Source organism: Trichechus manatus, unplaced genomic scaffold (assembly GCF_000243295.1).
Source record: "Trichechus manatus latirostris isolate Lorelei unplaced genomic scaffold, TriManLat1.0 scaffold00041, whole genome shotgun sequence".
NCBI lineage: Eukaryota > Metazoa > Chordata > Mammalia > Sirenia > Trichechidae > Trichechus > Trichechus manatus.
In genome coordinates this window covers 5120353-5137900 of record NW_004443977.1, presented here as the reverse complement: position 1 = coordinate 5137900, position 17548 = coordinate 5120353, and the positions used below count along the sequence as shown (strand labels likewise).

The following is a 17548-nucleotide window of genomic DNA, read 5'->3' as shown; positions in this document are numbered from 1 at the left end:
ATATATATATATAGTTGTTGTTAGGTGCCGTCGAGTCAGTTCCGATTCATAGTTCAACCCTATGTACAACAGAATGAAACACTGCCTGGTCCTGTGCCATCCTCATAATCATTGCTATATTTGAGCCCATTGTTGCAGCCACTGTGTTAGTCCATCTCATTAAGGGTCTTCCTCTTTTTTTGCTGAACATATATATATACCAAAAAAAACCCAAAAACCACTGCTGTCGAGTCGATTCCAACTCATAGTGACCCTATAGGACACAGTAGAACTGTTCCATAGGGTTTCCAAGGAGCAGCTAGTGGATTCAAACTGCTGACCTTTTGGGTAGCAGCCAAGCTCTTAACCAATGCACTACCAGGGCTCCAATTGTATACATATATTATTTTATTTACTTCTGTTTGTATAAACACAAATATCTAGGAAGAAATAGATTATTGGTTCCACTAATAATAATAACAACAGTAGTAGGAATAATAATAATAATAGGAGTAGTAGGAGAAAGAGTAGTAGTAATAGCATTTTCTAGTTGCCAGGTAACTGCATTAAATATGTGACGCGCATTATCTAATATTCACTATTCTTTTCTCCATACATTTTACAGAAGAGCTGTATTACTTGCTCAAGATCATATATCTTGTGAATGGCAAAGCCAGGATCCAAAAGGTACTAGGAGGAGACAAGTATAACTGCAATTGAATAATTGCCCAGCACTGCAAAGGCATGGGGCACTATCATACTATAGAAGCTTTCTGAGAATCAGCTATAATAAGCTGAAAATTAAGTGACTTTTGCTACAAGCTTAGTATCCACAGAATTTGGAAGGCTAATAAAGTTGAAATAAATAAGTAGCCTATCCAAAAGTTGCTCTGACCTGTGAAAGATTACCTCATAAGCAAGTGTTAGCCTTAAGGGGAGGTTTGAGTAGATAAGGAAGCCTATGTTTGTCAGGGAAGTGGGAGGTTCTTGAAGTAGCCTTAAATTGCTCAGTTACAGGTCTTCAGAAGTTGAGCTGAAGTCTAAAACCTAGCAAGAAGCAAAATTTTTAAAGTAAACTTTTATAAACACAACAAAATAAAAGCCTGGACATGTTCTAGGGATAATGGAGCCTGGGGAGAAATCTAAATTATAGGGATGAACTAAGAAAAAGATGAAACATTTTTGATAACAGCTCTATTTTTTAAATGATTTATAGGACGAGAGATTGTATACGGAAGGAAATTTCAACCTTAGTTTTAGAAATCAATTAAAATATGCCAGCTAAATTGTTTCTAATAAAGCTGAGAGGATTTAAATCAGAAGAGCAGTATCATAGCATTAATTGGACTATTAAAGCTTGTATACATCAAACAAACAAAACAAAACAAAACAAAACAACAAGTACTGAAGGTAAAAATAAAATCATGTAAATGACAATACAAGGATGTGGGTTTGAACCAGGAAATACTAACAAATTAGATGTTTTTAGTTTTGGACAATTTTAAGCACTATTGCTTAAAATTATCCAATTACACATGCTTATAATTTCAAACCGCATTGAAGAATATGTATTTTTTTAAAATGATAAAATTGGCTTTTCAATCTCACCCCTAATCCTGTAACTTGTGTTCTTAATGCCAAGTTTTTCTATTTGTGTGCGTATGTGTTGTTTACATATCTAGTCATAAATAAAAAAAATTAAATGGGGATGTTTTATAACTTGTATTAGTTAGCTTTTGCTAACATTTATTATCTATCACAGTTTCTGTGGATCAGAAATTCTGCCTGAGGTTGTTGTCAAGATATTGTTCAGGGCTGCAGTAATCTAATGATTCATCTGGACCTGGAGGATCCTCCAAGATGATCACATGGTTGGCATCACATGGTTATTGACAGAAGGTATCAGTTCCTTCCCTTCTGGACCTTTCCATATGGTTACTGGAGTGAACCCTACAGGGTGGTTGGCTTCTTCCAGGGCAAGCAATCATCCAAAAGATCAAGGTGGAAATGGAAATGTCCTTTATAATAACACCCTCAGAAGACACACTGTCACTTTTGGAGTAGTCTACCGTCCACATAAATCAGCTGTTATTAAATGCGGGAGAGCACTATGCAAGGGCATAAATACCAAGAGGCAAGGATCATTGGAGGTCATCTTGGAGTCTTGGAGACCAACTACCGTATAACTACTATGAAAGAGCTTAAGTTTATCACTAAATAATTTGCCATAGTCACCTTTGCTTGCTGTCATATACAATTGTACCAAATCATTATTAATGGCTATAAAGTATTTTAAAAAATGTTTTTTGATTATTTTGGCTTTCCGTCCCTCCTGACCTCTATTGTAAACAGCTTACCTCAGGGATGAGCTTCAGCAGTATATGTCAATCAGCATAATCACAGCTACTTTGCACAGTTAGCATGTTAGGTAAATGGATACCAACCCCGACCTCAGAAAATCACTACCTGGCAATCCTTGGCACGTAGTAATTGATGCATATTCGTAAAGTCAGAGGAAAGTGTAGGATTTCAATTATTGTTTGGGCATGAAAGAGAGACCCTCCTTTTTATTCTGGAATATGTGTGTGTGCATCTGAGTCCAGAGACTGCTGCAGCCAAAATGTTATCTAGATGGAGGCTGGCCTGAGACAAATCTGATACATTTATGAAAGACAAAGCTGATAAGATTGCCAGGAAATGGGACCAGAGATCTGATAAATCATCACCTGAGTTCTTCCCATTTTCTGGACTTTACAGATACCAAAGCAATACACTTCTCTTGTTATTTAAATTATTGTAAGTTGGATTTTCTAACAAAAAAGTCATAACTGATACAATGTATGAAAACCTTGTCCATTTATTTGTTCATAACTCTGCATTCATTCATTCCTCACATTTACTGAATATTAAATACATAAAATAAACTATGCTCGATGCTGGCGTAAAGTAGAGGCTCAGCAAAAAAGAAGCCCTCAGTGAGATGGATTGACACCGTAGCTGCAACAATGGGCTCAAACAGCAATGATTGTGAGAATGGTGCAGGACCAGGCAAAGATTCGTTCAGTTGTACATGGGGTCGCTGTGTGTCGAAACTGACTTGATGGTACCTAAAAACAACAACGACAAGATGCTGGAAATATTGAGGTGAACAAGGACTCTGCATCCTCCCTAGGGAAGGGGTTAGTGCATTTTTTGGCTATATGCAAAATAGTTGCATCATGTTAGGTCAAGTATGACTTTGTTATTGTCTTTATTTGGAGATTATGTGTGGTTTAAGGGAGTGTGTATAGGTGTCAAGGACCCCTGGTGGCGCAGTGGTTAAAGCATCAACTGCTAATGCAAAGGTCAGCGGTTTGGAACCACCAGTGACTCTGTGGAAGAAAGATGTGGCAGTCTGCTTCGGTAGAGATTTACAGCCTTGGAAACCCCATGAGGTCACTATGAGTCGGAATCAACTCAACAGCAGTGGGTTTGGTTTTGTTTGGGTCCGGGTGCCAAGTTGACAACGGGTGGACTGAGATGGTTAATTTTATGTGTCAACCTGGCTAGGCTGTGGTGCCCAGTTGTTTGGTCAAACACTAGTCTAGATGTTGTTATGAAGTATTTATTTGTGATTAGCATGTAAATGTAGTCTCTGTGGGGTATAAACAGTTAACACCTTAGGCTAGGCTGCTAACTGAAAGGTTTGAGTTTTGAGTCCACCCAGAGGGGCCTCTGAAGAGAAACCAGTTGATCTACTTTCGAAAAATTAGTCATTAAAGACCTTATGGAGCACAGCTCTGTTCCGATACACATGGGGTCATCATGATCCAGAATCAATTCAAAGACAACTGTTTGTAGGTTTGTTTGTTTTTAGCATATAAATCAATTGACCTTAAGTAAAGCAGATTACACTCCAAGTCGTGGGTCTCATCCAATTAACTGAAGGACTTAAGAGCAAAACCTAAGGTTTCTCAAGGGAAGATTCTGCCTCCAGACTATAAATAGCCAGTATTTCTTTCTCTACTCCACCATCTGACCTACGGACTTGGGACACAAGACTGCTGGAATTTCCAGTCTTTTGCCTACAGATGTGGGGCATAAAATGGCCAGAACTTCCAACCTGTCACCTAACCTACAAATTTTAGACTTGCCAGCCCCCACAATCATGATATAAATACATATATCAGTACATATTGTGAGCCAATTCCTCAAAATAAATCGCTCTCTATTAATGTATGTATATATTAATGTGTGTGTATATACATATATATACATACACACACACCAATACCAGTCTATTTCAGCTCACTAATGCCTAGGATATCGATGTTTATGCTTTCCATCTCATTTTTTACTATTTCCAGTTTTCCTAGATTTGTACTTCATATATTCCACATTCCAATTATTAATGGATGTTTGCAGATGTTTCTTCTCATTTTGAGTCATGCCACATCAGCAAATGAAGGTCCAAAAGCTTAGCTCCATCCACATCATTAAGGTCAACTCTACTTTGAGAAGGCAGCTCTTCCCCAGTCGTCTTTTGAGTGACTTCCAACCTGGGGGCGGGGGGGCGGGGGGCGCTCATCTTCTGGCACTATATCAGACTATGTTCTGCTGCTATTCATAAGGTTTTCACTGGCGAATTCTTTTCAGAAGTAGACTGCCGGGTCCTTCTTCCTAGTCTGTCTAAGGTGTGTGTCATGTTTGCATCCTTTCACCATACCTATTCAATCTGTATGCTGAGCAAATAATCTGAGAAGCTGGACTGTATGAAGAAGAACCAGGCATCAGGACTGGAAGAAGAGTCATTAACAACCTGCGTTATGCAGATGACACAACCTTCCTTGCTGAAAATGAAGAGGACTTGAAGCATTTACTGATGAAGATCAAAGACCACAGCCTTCATTATGGATTACACCTCAACATAAAGAAAACAAAAATCCTCACTATGGATTACACCTCAACATAAAGAAAACAAAAATCCTCACAGCTGGACTAATAAGCAACATCATGATAAATGGAGAAAAGACTGAAGCTGTCAAGAATTTCATTTTCTTTGGATCCATAATCAACACCTATGGAAGCAGCAGTCAAGAAATCAAAAGACGTATTGCATTGGGCAAATGTGTTGCAAAGACCTCTTTAAAGTGTTGAAAAGCAAAGATGTCACTTTGAAGACTAAGGTGTGCCTACCCCAAGCCATGCTATTTTCAATTGCATCATATGCATGTGAAAGCTGGACAGTGAATAAGGAAGGCTGAGAAAGAATTGATGCCTTTGAATTGTGGTGTTGGTGAAGAATATTGAACATAGCATGGGCTGCCAAAAGAACGACCAAATCTATCTTGGAAGAATTACAACCAGAATGCACCTTAGAAGCAAGGATGGCTAGACTACGTCTTACATACTTTGGACATGTTATCAGGAGGGATTAGTCCCTGGAGAAGGACATCATGCTTGGTAAAGTACAGGGTCAGCAAAAAAGAGGAAGACCCTCAATGAGATGGACTGACACAATGGCTGCAATAATGGGCTCAAGCATAACAACAATTGTGAGCATAGCTCAGGACCAGGTAGTGTTTCGTTCTGTGGTGCATAGGGTCACTATGAGTCAGAACTGACTTGACAGCACCTAACAGCAACGACAACATATATATACACACATATATAAGGAGCCCTATTAGCACAAGCAGTTAAGCACTCAGCTGCTAAGCAAAAGGTTGGCAGTTCAAACCTACCCAGTGGCTCCATGAAGAAAGACCTGGTGATCTGCTTCTATAAAGATTATAGCTAAGAAAACCCTATGGGAGCAGTTCTACTCTGTCACATAGGGTTGCTATGAGTAAAAAACTATTCAATGGCATACAACAACATATATATACATACCCTCTCCTCACTTATTCACATGGTTAGCTTCCAAAGACAAGGTCATTATGCAAAATCGGCATTACATGAAAATGGAGGATGACAACAACAGATCACAAAGTGGAGGATGACTATATCATTACATAACTACAAAATTACATCATTATATAACTGCCAAACTACTGAGAATCATGGTCCAGCCAAGCTGACACATAAACTTTCTCATCACAGCCAGCATGACTCTCGCAACTTGATGTTTGTTACTGCCAGATGTACGTTGTTAATGCACAAAATATTTGGATAGTAGATTTTTTACTATTGTCATAAATACAAAACATCAGATAATGAGATAGTCAGTAAGTGAGGAGAATGTGTGTGTATATATATATATACATATACAACATATATACACATATTACTAGTTCTGTATCTCTAGAGAACTCTAAGACAGATATAATGTTATATAACATAAGATGCATTAACTTTAAATTATAGTATTTAAGTTACAGGTTTCACATATATTTGAAACTAAAAACAATTTTAAATAAGTCCAGACTTAAAAAGAAAATCAACAGTATATAAAAAGTAAGAAAATTAAGACAGGTGTCTCCACTGCGGGACGAAATGCCAGACTTCTTAAATACAGAAAATTTTGGAACATGCCTGTATACGGATAGAAATAATCTTATAGAAAGGTAAAGACCAGGGATAACTGAAAATATAAACTTATGAAGAAGGTGGGAGACAATGGTATATACAATGTAAATGGAAGGATTTAAATGCCTTAGTTGCTCATACACACCTTCCGTGATTACTAGAGGGGAGATGCAGAAGATGCTTGGAGATGCTAATTAGAGATGTAGTAGTTGAGTAGGGCAGTATGAGATTTCTTCTCAGATGGCTTCTGTTTTTTCCATAAAGAATGAGTCAAGGATATTAGACAGTTTGTGGTGGACGGGGGTAATGAGGGCGTGAGGAGGTTTGAGGAAAAGGTATAAAGATAATCTAAGAGACAAAAAAAAGAAAATCTAATACAGTAGAAAAGTGAACATAATAGAGAAATATAGTTGAGAAGTTGAGTACTAACGAGTGGCCATTTGTACATTGGGATCAAAAATTTAAAGTGAATTAAAAAAAATCAACCACTTTGATTGTATGGTTTTCTCTACATTTTAATCTGTTCTGGTGCAGGGCAAAGAAACTAGTTTTGTCAGGTAAGCATTGCAGAGGAAATGAGGTCAAAGTGAGCTAATGTCTTTTGCAATGGAATTGTTAGAATAACAACGAAGGAACCTAAGCCGGGATAAAATGATAAGTGAAGGCAGAAGGGATGATGGGATGGTGAGTAAGAGGTAGTTCCAGTATATCAGAGATCTCAGTGAGATGGAAGTATTGTTGTATTGGGTTTACTTAAGTGAGCTGGAAAGCTAGTTAATTTATAGAGTGAGCCTGACATCACCAGGCAACCACAGCATATCCACTCTGGCTCCATGCCTCTCAGAACAGTTGGGAATGTCCACAGAGAGATAAAGTTACCCACTCTGCTACACCATCCTTACAGGAGGTGACCAATAAGAGTTTCTGAAAGACCTGATGGAATCCCCACCTTAGTCAGACTAGGGGTTAACTTCCAAGAAAACTGAAGACCAGGGAGACACTGCTCATCCTACCGCTATGTAGTTTTACATAGTCTTTCTCTCCTTTACTTACGTTAAATTTCTTGCGTCTGTTAATATTTATCCAGAAATTACTTTCAGCTTTTTTTTAAATTTGGTTTTGCTTTACAAAATGGCCTTAGTAAAAAGTTTTCCTAGTTCCTTAAAATGCTTCATTATAGATTACTTAAAAAGAGGTTCAAAGTAAATATCTACTTCCAATAGAAAAAGCAGACAGTAATAAAGACATCCATGCTCTAATACTGTATAATGTTGTCAGTTGCTGTCAAGTTGATTCTGACCCTATAGGACAGAGTAGAACTTCCTCATAGGGTTTCCAAGGAGCAGTGGGTGGATCTGAACTGCTGACCTTAACCACTACATCACCAGTGAGAAATAAAATTCAGTCTACCTAGTTTTTTAGGACCATTCATAAATATTATAGATAGCATATCTTTTGTGATTCTTGGTTGCTAGCTAGAAAACACTGAATTTTACATTTGTGATTTCTACTTGCAAGTAAAAAATTGCAGCATTTTGCTAAAACTGTGTTTATATAAATGCTGAATGCAATTATAACTAGTAATGTAACTTGAATGCATACCCCTAAAGGCATCAAACAATTAGCAATCTAATACTAAATAATTCAAATCTCTGCCTGCTATATATGCACTGTATGATGCACTTATTATCGAAACTTTGTCTGATAGTTTGTTTGAATGTCAACTGTGTCACAATGCCACATCCTCAAGAGATTCCTGAAAGTCTTTGTTGACATTATTTAGCAGGCATGGGAAATAAAGCATATTTTACAAAACCATTGATACGTGACCAAATTTTCATCAAAAACAAAACTGTTTTCTTAATAGTTACTAAATATTTGCAGCAAAGAAGAGATAAATTAATAGAAAATTCAATGAGGCTTTGGGATGTTGATTTGAAACAGTGTTTTAATATTTTAATACTCCTTTCAGTATGGACAAGGTGTGTCAACAAAAACTGGTTCGACACTTTGACACTGAACCTCTGGACCTTATCATCTTGCTTTTGGAAATATGTATATTTAATGCCTGCCTCCCTTAATTGCTGATTCAATAAATCCAATTTGGCTATTTCCATATTTATTAATGTTACTGTTTAGAATGTTAAATGGTGTGTCTTTTTCAGCTATGATATTGCTTACCAAAATAATACTCTTGAATTATAAAATATTAGTTTACTTCATTTAGCTTCCATTTAATTTTCCTAGGGCATGTAAAGCTATATTTAATAGATTTTTAGCATAAATATCCTATATCATTTGGGCCCAGAGTGTGTAAATGGCTCTATAATCTGCTAGAAATAAAATTTTACTTGGTATTTAGAACCAATCCATAATATAATACTTTTTAACTAATTGGCTCACTAGAGTCAATTAAATGGAATATCCTTCCTACGATGAATCTATTAAAATATAATTGTGGTTGAGCCCATCATTAACATTCCCAAGGCTGACAATGACACCAGCACCATTTCAGTTACAGCAATCAACGTTCCTTTAGTAGATATAATTTTTAGTGAGCATTTTCCTTTTTCTAAAAGAATGACAGCATGATAGTAACAGAATTTTGACTATGCTGTCATTTTGAAGTTAGACGTAAGTAATCTATTAGATTTTTTCCCCTCTAATTGGAAAATAAGAGGAATTTGGAATTAAGATTCTTACTCTGCATGGAACTTAGAGACAGATTAAAATGTTAGTGATAATGAAATTATAGAGCTTGAAGGGACTTGTGTGGTCATCCATCTAGACAAATCGCTTTCATCTGAGAAGGAACAAACTTCGCCCATCCTTCCATTATTACTCTCTGAACACTTTTAAGGACATCCCCTTTAGCTTAGCAACTGAAAGCAATGTTAAGAGTCTTCATCACTGGTGAAACCATCCTTATATCTGGATACCTAAAGCTGTAAATAAAAAAACACTTTTGTTATGTCATCAGTTTATATGAAGAAAGACAAATCTGAAACCTTCTCGTGAGGAATTGAAAAGATGTCAAATCGAGTTTGCTCTGTTCTGACCTGAAGAAAAATAATCCCTGTTGCCTTAACTTTTTTTTATTTTTAGGTTTCCTTTCAAGCACTTTAGTTATTTTTATGATTTAACATTAAAATTTACAAGTCTACAACCCACTTACTTTCTTGAAGCCCAAATTGGACAATATGCTTCAAACGTGTTTAAACAGAGTTGAGTACAATAGGAGAATTCCTCATCACTCCTGCCACTGCATATTGTGTGTGTGAGTGTGCAAGTGTCAGTGTGTGTGTGTGTGTGTGTGCTTTACACCTCTTCACTGCTGTGCTAACTTGATGTCATCCCTCCACTCATACCTTCTGTATCATTTCTTTCGCTCATAATCAAATTCAAAATTTGTTTTCCTCTTCATCTTGTTAACATACCATTTCCCGTAAAATTTTGTTTCCTAAAAATTAATTTGTACCTAGGAAACATTAAAAGAATTTATTGTGAGAACTGAACTCACCCTAGGAGTGAAGATGGCATCATTGATAGAATGCATGTGACCGTAAAGTGAATGCTCACATTTACCCTAGGAAGATAAAACAGAAATAAAGTCAAATAAATTCCACTTGATATATAAAAAGGAATTGAAAGATAATTGGTTTTATTTACATTTTAATGTAATTTTTTATTCCAATAATAAAATCACTACATTCTCACTATAGAAAACATTAGCTTTTGTTATCAGCCACCATTCAGAATCAGAGGGGGCTGTGTTGGTGAATGTGACACCAGTACTGGTACCTACACTAAAATTCTTGTGTCCTCGCTTTTACACCACTGGGGGTGGTGGGAAACTCTTACTAAATTTTGCAGCTGGCATGGTTTTCAAGCGCTGCGGCAAGGAAGAAACCCTTGTAGACTGCTTTTGAATTCAGCACAGCAATTTTACCACAGCTCCAGGGAGCTTTTTTTTTTTTCTTTTTTTTAAATTATGGGATCACACTTTAATTCCTGAATTTTCACAGTTCAGTGTTAATATCATTACATGCATAAAAATGTTACAAAAACAATACTCGTTTTGTGGAAACTATACATCTATCTATTCAGCTAATCTTTTCCAAACAATAGCTAAAATTAAAATTAGCTGCAGAAGTCTCTAAGATTCAGTTTCAACAGTACCAAGAAAATGGGCCTAAAATGAATTATAAACAGGATCTAAATATGGGGCCTTTCATTTTAAAATCAATGTTTAAAGGGCATTCTCCATTGTTTTAGGGAAATAATCAAAATTCTTTAAAAGAAGCTGAAAAAGTTATATCTGGACTATTGTTTGGAGATTCTTGCTGTGGGCTTTGAAATTTATATTTCATTCAACAATTTATTCAGTCAACAAATGTTTGTGTGCAATTAATGTAAGTCAGGCACAATTCTAAGTGCCTAGGATACATCAATGAATAAAACAAAAACTCTTGTCCTCATGGACCTTACATTCTAGTGGTGGCAGAAAAACATAAAAATAACCTTACAGTGTGTTAGAAGATAGTAAGTTCTGTGAAAAGAAGTAAAAACCAGGCAAGTAAGTGGTACTATGAGTTTTGAGGTTGGGGATGCTAAGGGAAAATCACATTATCAAGTAGAGTGATCCAGTTTGGCCTCATTCAGAAGGTAAGGTTTGAAAAAAGACTGAGGAAAGTAATGGTGTTAGTCAAGCAGACATCAGAGGAAAAGTGTTTCAGGTAGAATGCAGAGCTAGAGCAAAGTTCCCAAGGTGGAAGTTTGCCTGGGGTGTTTCTGGAATAGCAAGGAGGCCAGCGTGGCTGGAGTAAAGTCAGTGAGTAGGAGAGCAGATTTACTCGAAAGTTTTCATCTAGTTTCATTCACTACTTTCTACTTACTTAGTCCAAACCAATCTACACATAACAACAAAGCGATCTGCTCCCATAAAGATTATAGCCTAGGAAACTCTATGGGGCAGTTCTACTTTATCATATAAGGTTGCTAGAGTCAATATCGACTCTAAGGTAAAGAGCAGCAAACTATATAAGGCTGGAAGAGAGATTAAAGGCTACAAAATGAGACAATATAAGATGGAAGATCATCATCATGCCCCCTTCTTATTATCAGTCATTCATGGGAGATCTGAACTAACCAAAGTTGGAAAGGCTTTATAACTAAACTCCATTCAATAGTCTTACTGCTGTTATGTTCAGTAAGTTAAATTTCAAATATCTATTTACAAAATCAATCCATGTTACTTATCTCTTTTCAGAGAATGTAAAATTTTTCCACATGAATTTAAATTTCATAAAAATATGTTGGAACATGTTGGCACTCTCTCAGGGTTCTCGTCCCCCTCTCCCATGTTATTCTGGTTCAATGTCTTGATCCTGTTATAACCTTAAACCAATTATGCTGAGAACTGCAAATCACCCAGATCCCCAAAGTGGAAATAAATTACTTACAAAGCCAAACAGGTAAAGTATCAGATGCTATTAATTTTTATATACTATCTTAGGAAACTTTATGGTTAACTTTCTTTCAGACCTAATATTGCACAGTTATGTAATATTATACATCATAGTGAGTGTTAATATTTTTAAAGGATTTAAATTAGCAAATTTGTCTTAAAATAATTTTTTTTTGCAGTAATAAAAGTTTTGCATGTGGACCTTTTCTAAATTAAGAATCTCTAAACTATTTGATTAATTGGGAAGGAAAGTGTAGTTCTCTGATCTGAATCCTGAATGCAAGATTAATTCAAAGTAAAGTCTCTAAGGCACTCTTGAAAAGCCCTGAAAATATGGAGTTAGAATGGAAATGCTGACGAATCACATTTGTGCTACTATAACAAAACCTGACTTGAAGATAAATGTTTCATGAATTAAGAAAAGTTAAAAAAGCTTTTCTCTCCAGCTTTGGTCCCAAGATAAAAGTGAATCTACTCTTTTTGTGGTATTGGGAATATGTGGGCTACTAACATTCTAGTCTACAAACAGCCTTAGTCGAAAGCAGTACTCAAACAAGGACATTAAAATTTGGAATATCTTCTTTGATGAATTTTTGTCAGAATTGTTTTCTTTCAAAGAAGTATAAAAAATTAAAAATAGGCAGTCTTTAAAAAAAAAAAGATCACATGAGCTAACAAGCCAGTGCTCCAGTATTCAGCTCTCTCAGACAGAGAAGCTGTATGCAACAATGGTTTCTATCAGTAGCCATGAAGGCAGAAACACCTGGGATTTAATGCCTGCCTTTGGCACCTACTAGCTGTGTGACCTTAAACAAGTTGTTTCACTTCACTGTGCTTCAGTGATATGATGGTATTTAACCTATGGGCTTGTTCTGAGAATAAAGTGAGCTAATGTACGTGAAGTGTTGGGTCTAGTGCCTAGCACAGAGTAAGAGCTTACTCTGTGTTAACTCTTAATACTAGAGACATATACTATCTATTGCTGATGATTCTCAAATTGATCTTTCCACTGAGCCCCAAATTTACATATCTGTTTGCTAGCTTGAAGTCCCCAGTAAGAAGTCTTAGAAGCATCAGGGCTGGCTTTTCCTCTGTCTTCCCCTCCAGATTCCACCCTCACATGGTGCTGCCCTGCTCCATGCCTTACTTTCTACTGCTTTCAACTGGGTTCTCAGGCTCTCTGGCCTCTAGTTGGATTCAGCAAGAGAGAAGCCCCAGTGACAGATGAAAGAGCAGAAAGACAGATAGGTCAGGTTAATTACCACCTTGGTTTCCTTCCTGTGGAACTATGAATTTGGCAGTGACCCTGTCCTCCATCTAATTCTGCAACTCCTGTTGTGTTGATCCTCTCCATGGCTACAGCTTGCACTGCGGTCCAGTAATGCTCTTCTTCCCCTGTGCCTTCAGAACTATGGGCAATCAGCCTGTACCATGGCTTCCCATTTTTGCTAGTCCTTGGGTGCTTCAACATCTTGTGTTGGTTTCCTTCACCTTGGTATACTTCTGTAAACAGACCTTTTGTTAAACTAGAGTTTAATCCTTGAGAGATCTCTTTCTTGCTGGTGACCTGTCTGATACAGCATCTCAGGCATAATATGGCAAAAACAGACTTTTATTTACTCAGTGTCAGCCCACCTATCCTGACCCTCATCAAATCTTTCTCTCCAAGTAAATGACATGATCAGTTACTCAAAAAAAAAAAAAAAAAAATAATAAATAAAAACCTAGGAAATAAACAACCTGGGTTCCTCTCCTCCCTTTTCCCCCAACCTTCATCCACTCTATTATCTCTTAACAAAAGTATAATCCTACTTTGCCTACTTCTGTCCATCTTCATCATCACTACTCCAATGCAGTAGATACAACCACTATAAATAGTGTCTTTTGTGTGTTTCAAGGAATAGTCTATGCACACACAATCAAATCACTGGTCTTCACTGTCTCATGTATCTACCTCAGCTCTTCATAAATGAAAGCATATTACCTACGGTTTTCTGTATCTTACTTTGCATTTTATTATGAGAGGCAGTGTGTTGTGGTGAAGAGTGTGATACTGGAGTGAAATTGCAGTTTAAATCTCAGCTCATTGGAAAGTTATATGGAGCCCGACTATAGCAGGACTCTCTTTATTGGTCTCCTTGCTCCTACTCTTACCCTACTCTATACCCATTCCTCCAACAACCCTAGAATGATCCATAAAACCTAAACCAGACCATGCCACACATCTACTCACAGCCATTCAAAAATTTAGAATTTTACTCAGAATAAAATCCAAACTTCTTACCCAGGTCTAAACGCTTTATATTGTTTGGCTGCTATCTACTTCTTTGACCTCATCTTTACCACTTTGATATCTAATATTCTTGCCCCCTCTCTTACATCTAGTTATTGCATGTGGCAGGAACTGTTTTATAAAACCCCTTTCTTTTCCTCTTGGGCATACATCCAGACTTGAAGTCCTAGTCTAGGCCTGGCCCTTAAAAATATTCCTCACAATTCTCAAATCTCTTCCTGTTTGCAGGCTATGGGCAGCGAGGCCCTAGAAGATGGAGAAGCACAAAACGGAAGGAACACGGGTTTCTGAGAAAAGCTACCCACCAGTCAGTCAGAACCTCTCAACTGGACATTCTATGGATAAAAATTAAGTTTCTGTTGTGCCAAGCCCCTCAGATTCCAGGGTTTAACTGTTTCAACAGGTGTCAACACCCAACAAAAAGTTCACCCTGCTTTGTTTCCTTCATATCGCTCATCATTAACTGAAATTATTAATTAAATTTTTCTGTGTTTATTGTTAATCCCCTCCCACTAAAATTAAGAGAAACATATTTGTCTTGTCTACCACTATATTCCCAAGGCCCAAGACAGCTTTGGTAGATACTTGATAAACAGTTGTTGAGTGAAAAAGTAAACAGGGTTACAGGGAGATCATAACTGAAAATTGGAAAAAAAATATTCACCCTCACCAGATATGCTTATTGTTGGAAAAGTAGCTTGGTCTTCTTTTCAATGTTTATTTTGATCAGTCATGACCTGGAAAGTGCACTGTTTTATTCCCTTAACTCTTGGCTGTAATTTTGTTTCTACCCAGAGGCATATTTACACATTGACTTTGCCATTGCCTCATAATACATAAACAACTATAGGGAGATAATTGATGACTCCAGGTGGAGGAAGCAGCTTTACGTTTATTGAGTGTTTTTAATGTACCTAAAACACTGGTCTAAGTGCTTTACATGCATTATCACATTTAATCCTCACAATGACACTATGAGTTGAGTACTATTGTCATTTCCCATTCTAGAAATGAGAAAAGAGAAGCACTTAAACCATAATAACACAGATCAAAGTGCCAGACCCAAGATCATAACCATGTTTCGTCTAATTCCAAAGTCACTTAACCCTGTATGTGCAAGAAGGCTAATCAAAGTGTAAAGACAATATTTTAGCACCATTTTCCAAAATTTTTCCAATGTTCCTCTTTTCTGGGTACATGGGCATCTCCTGGTCTCCATGGTTGTGCGGGCCACATACTGAGTTTTGTCCCAAAAGTTGTGAGTGGAAATGAAACACGATACCCTTTTCATACTTCTCCCAACCCTACACTTCCAGCATTTAATTATTGATATAGTACTCTCCAAGGATCTCTTTTCCCTCTGGCAGAAACCAACAGCACTCAGCATGGTGGCTCCCTGATCAGTCTGGGTCCCTGGGTGAGTACGATGAGCAGAGTTTACCTCCAACCTATGGAGGACACAGAACATGGTATAAACTTTGCTGAGACTTCGAGGTTGTTTGCTACCATAACATAATCTTGCCTAACGTGACTGACATAAACCCCGTGTATGAAGATCACTTTCATGTTCTTAGAATATTAAAAGCTTCTCTACCGTTAATAGTAAAAGGAGGCTTGGTTACACATGGTTAAGTGCTCTACTGCTAACCAAAAGATTGGCAGTTTCAACCCACCAGCAGCTCTGCGAGAGAAAACACCTGGCTATCTGCTCCTGTAAAGATTACAGCCTAGGAAACCCTATGGGGGAAGTTCTACTCTATTCTATAGGGTTGCTATGAGTCAGAATCAACTCGATGATGGAACACAATGACAACCGTCAATGGCGCCATGTGAAGTGTAGAAAAATATTAAATATTTATCAAAAGCCCACTACTCAAAACAAAACTTCAAATACTCTTAATAATTAGGCATTAAATAATGAATTCTATAGTTAAACTCATATCATTACTAAAATCATTAAAGATACAATGGTCACAAACTTCTTTTCTCATTATACTGACTTATTTATTTAACCAATGGATTCTATATTATTTTGAAAAAAAAATTAACAATCTTAAAAATATACAGTGAATTTTCCCAACTGAGAGTTTTTTCCCCAAGGCTATATTTCAAAGTTCCTCCGATATAATGTCTTTTATTATAAGGAGGTGTAACTTATACAGTATATACAGTATACAAATATACAGTATACTGTATAACTTATACAGTATACAGTATACAAATCTTAGGGGCTTAGCTCAATGAATTTGTATTTATGCATACATCTGTGTAACCAGTGTTGAGATTAAGATGTAGAATATTTCCATCACACCAGAAAGTCCTTCTTGCCCTTCTCAGTAAAAACATCCCCACAAATCTTTTTACTGACTATTTTTCTTTTAGAAAAGGAATATAAGAATATGGTTTTAAAATCAAATATCACCAAAGACTACCAATGAAAAGTTAGTAGTCTTCCATATCAGGCTATCCTTAGATGCAACCACTATAAATAGTGTCTTTTGTGTGTTTCATGGAATAGTCTATGCACACACAGTCAAATCACTGGTCTTTACTGTCTCATGTATCTACCTCAGCTCTTCATAAATGAAAGCATATTACCTATGGTTTTCTGTATCTTATTTTGCATTTTATTATCAGAGGTAGTATGTTGTGGTGAAGAGTGTGATACTGGAGTGAAATTGCCATTTAAATCTCAGCTCATTGGAAAGTTATAGAAATTGACTCTCATTTGTACTATGCTGAGTACTTTACATATAGTGACTTTTTTAATCCTTTCCATATGAAATAAGCAATAGTTTTAATTCTCATTTACAGATTGAGAAATTTTTGTAAAAGTGATTAGTATAGTGTTTGCAAAAGTAAGAGATATTACCATTTACAGATTAATTTGTAGTCTTCTTTTATGTTCGTTGTTTTACTAATTAACTTTTGTTGGCCACTGAGAATAGCTATGGTAACAACCACCAGAACTAGTATTAAACCTGTCTAATCAATAGAACAATTCTACAGCACTAGTTATAAACAAATAAAAAGAACTAGTTTAAACCTGTCTGATAAATTAGTAACAATTCCATAGTTCTGGTTATGAGCAAACAACCAGAACTAGTTTTAAACCTATCTAATTAATCAGTGACAAATAGCTTCAGTAAACACTCCTCTAAAACCCAAATAGCAACAGAGTCATGATTTTAAAGCCGGCCAACTGGGCAAAGATTCACTACAGAAAACATGTTTCTGAGACTGATATCAACCCTCTTCCACCTCTGTAATCAACAAAAATAAGCCTCAATAACCAGTACTCTTCT

General features: G+C 36.6%; 1 protein-coding gene across 1 annotated transcript in view; it reads right to left on the bottom strand.

The window, feature by feature from the left end:
* SPAG16 (sperm associated antigen 16) overlaps window positions 1-17548 on the bottom strand; it is a 999944-nt gene that overhangs the window by 255702 nt on the left and 726694 nt on the right. The window contains exon 14 of the mRNA XM_004376284.2: window positions 10004-10069. Within this exon, the coding sequence (XP_004376341.1) occupies window positions 10004-10069 (66 nt within the window). The remainder of the gene's footprint in view (window positions 1-10003; window positions 10070-17548) is intronic.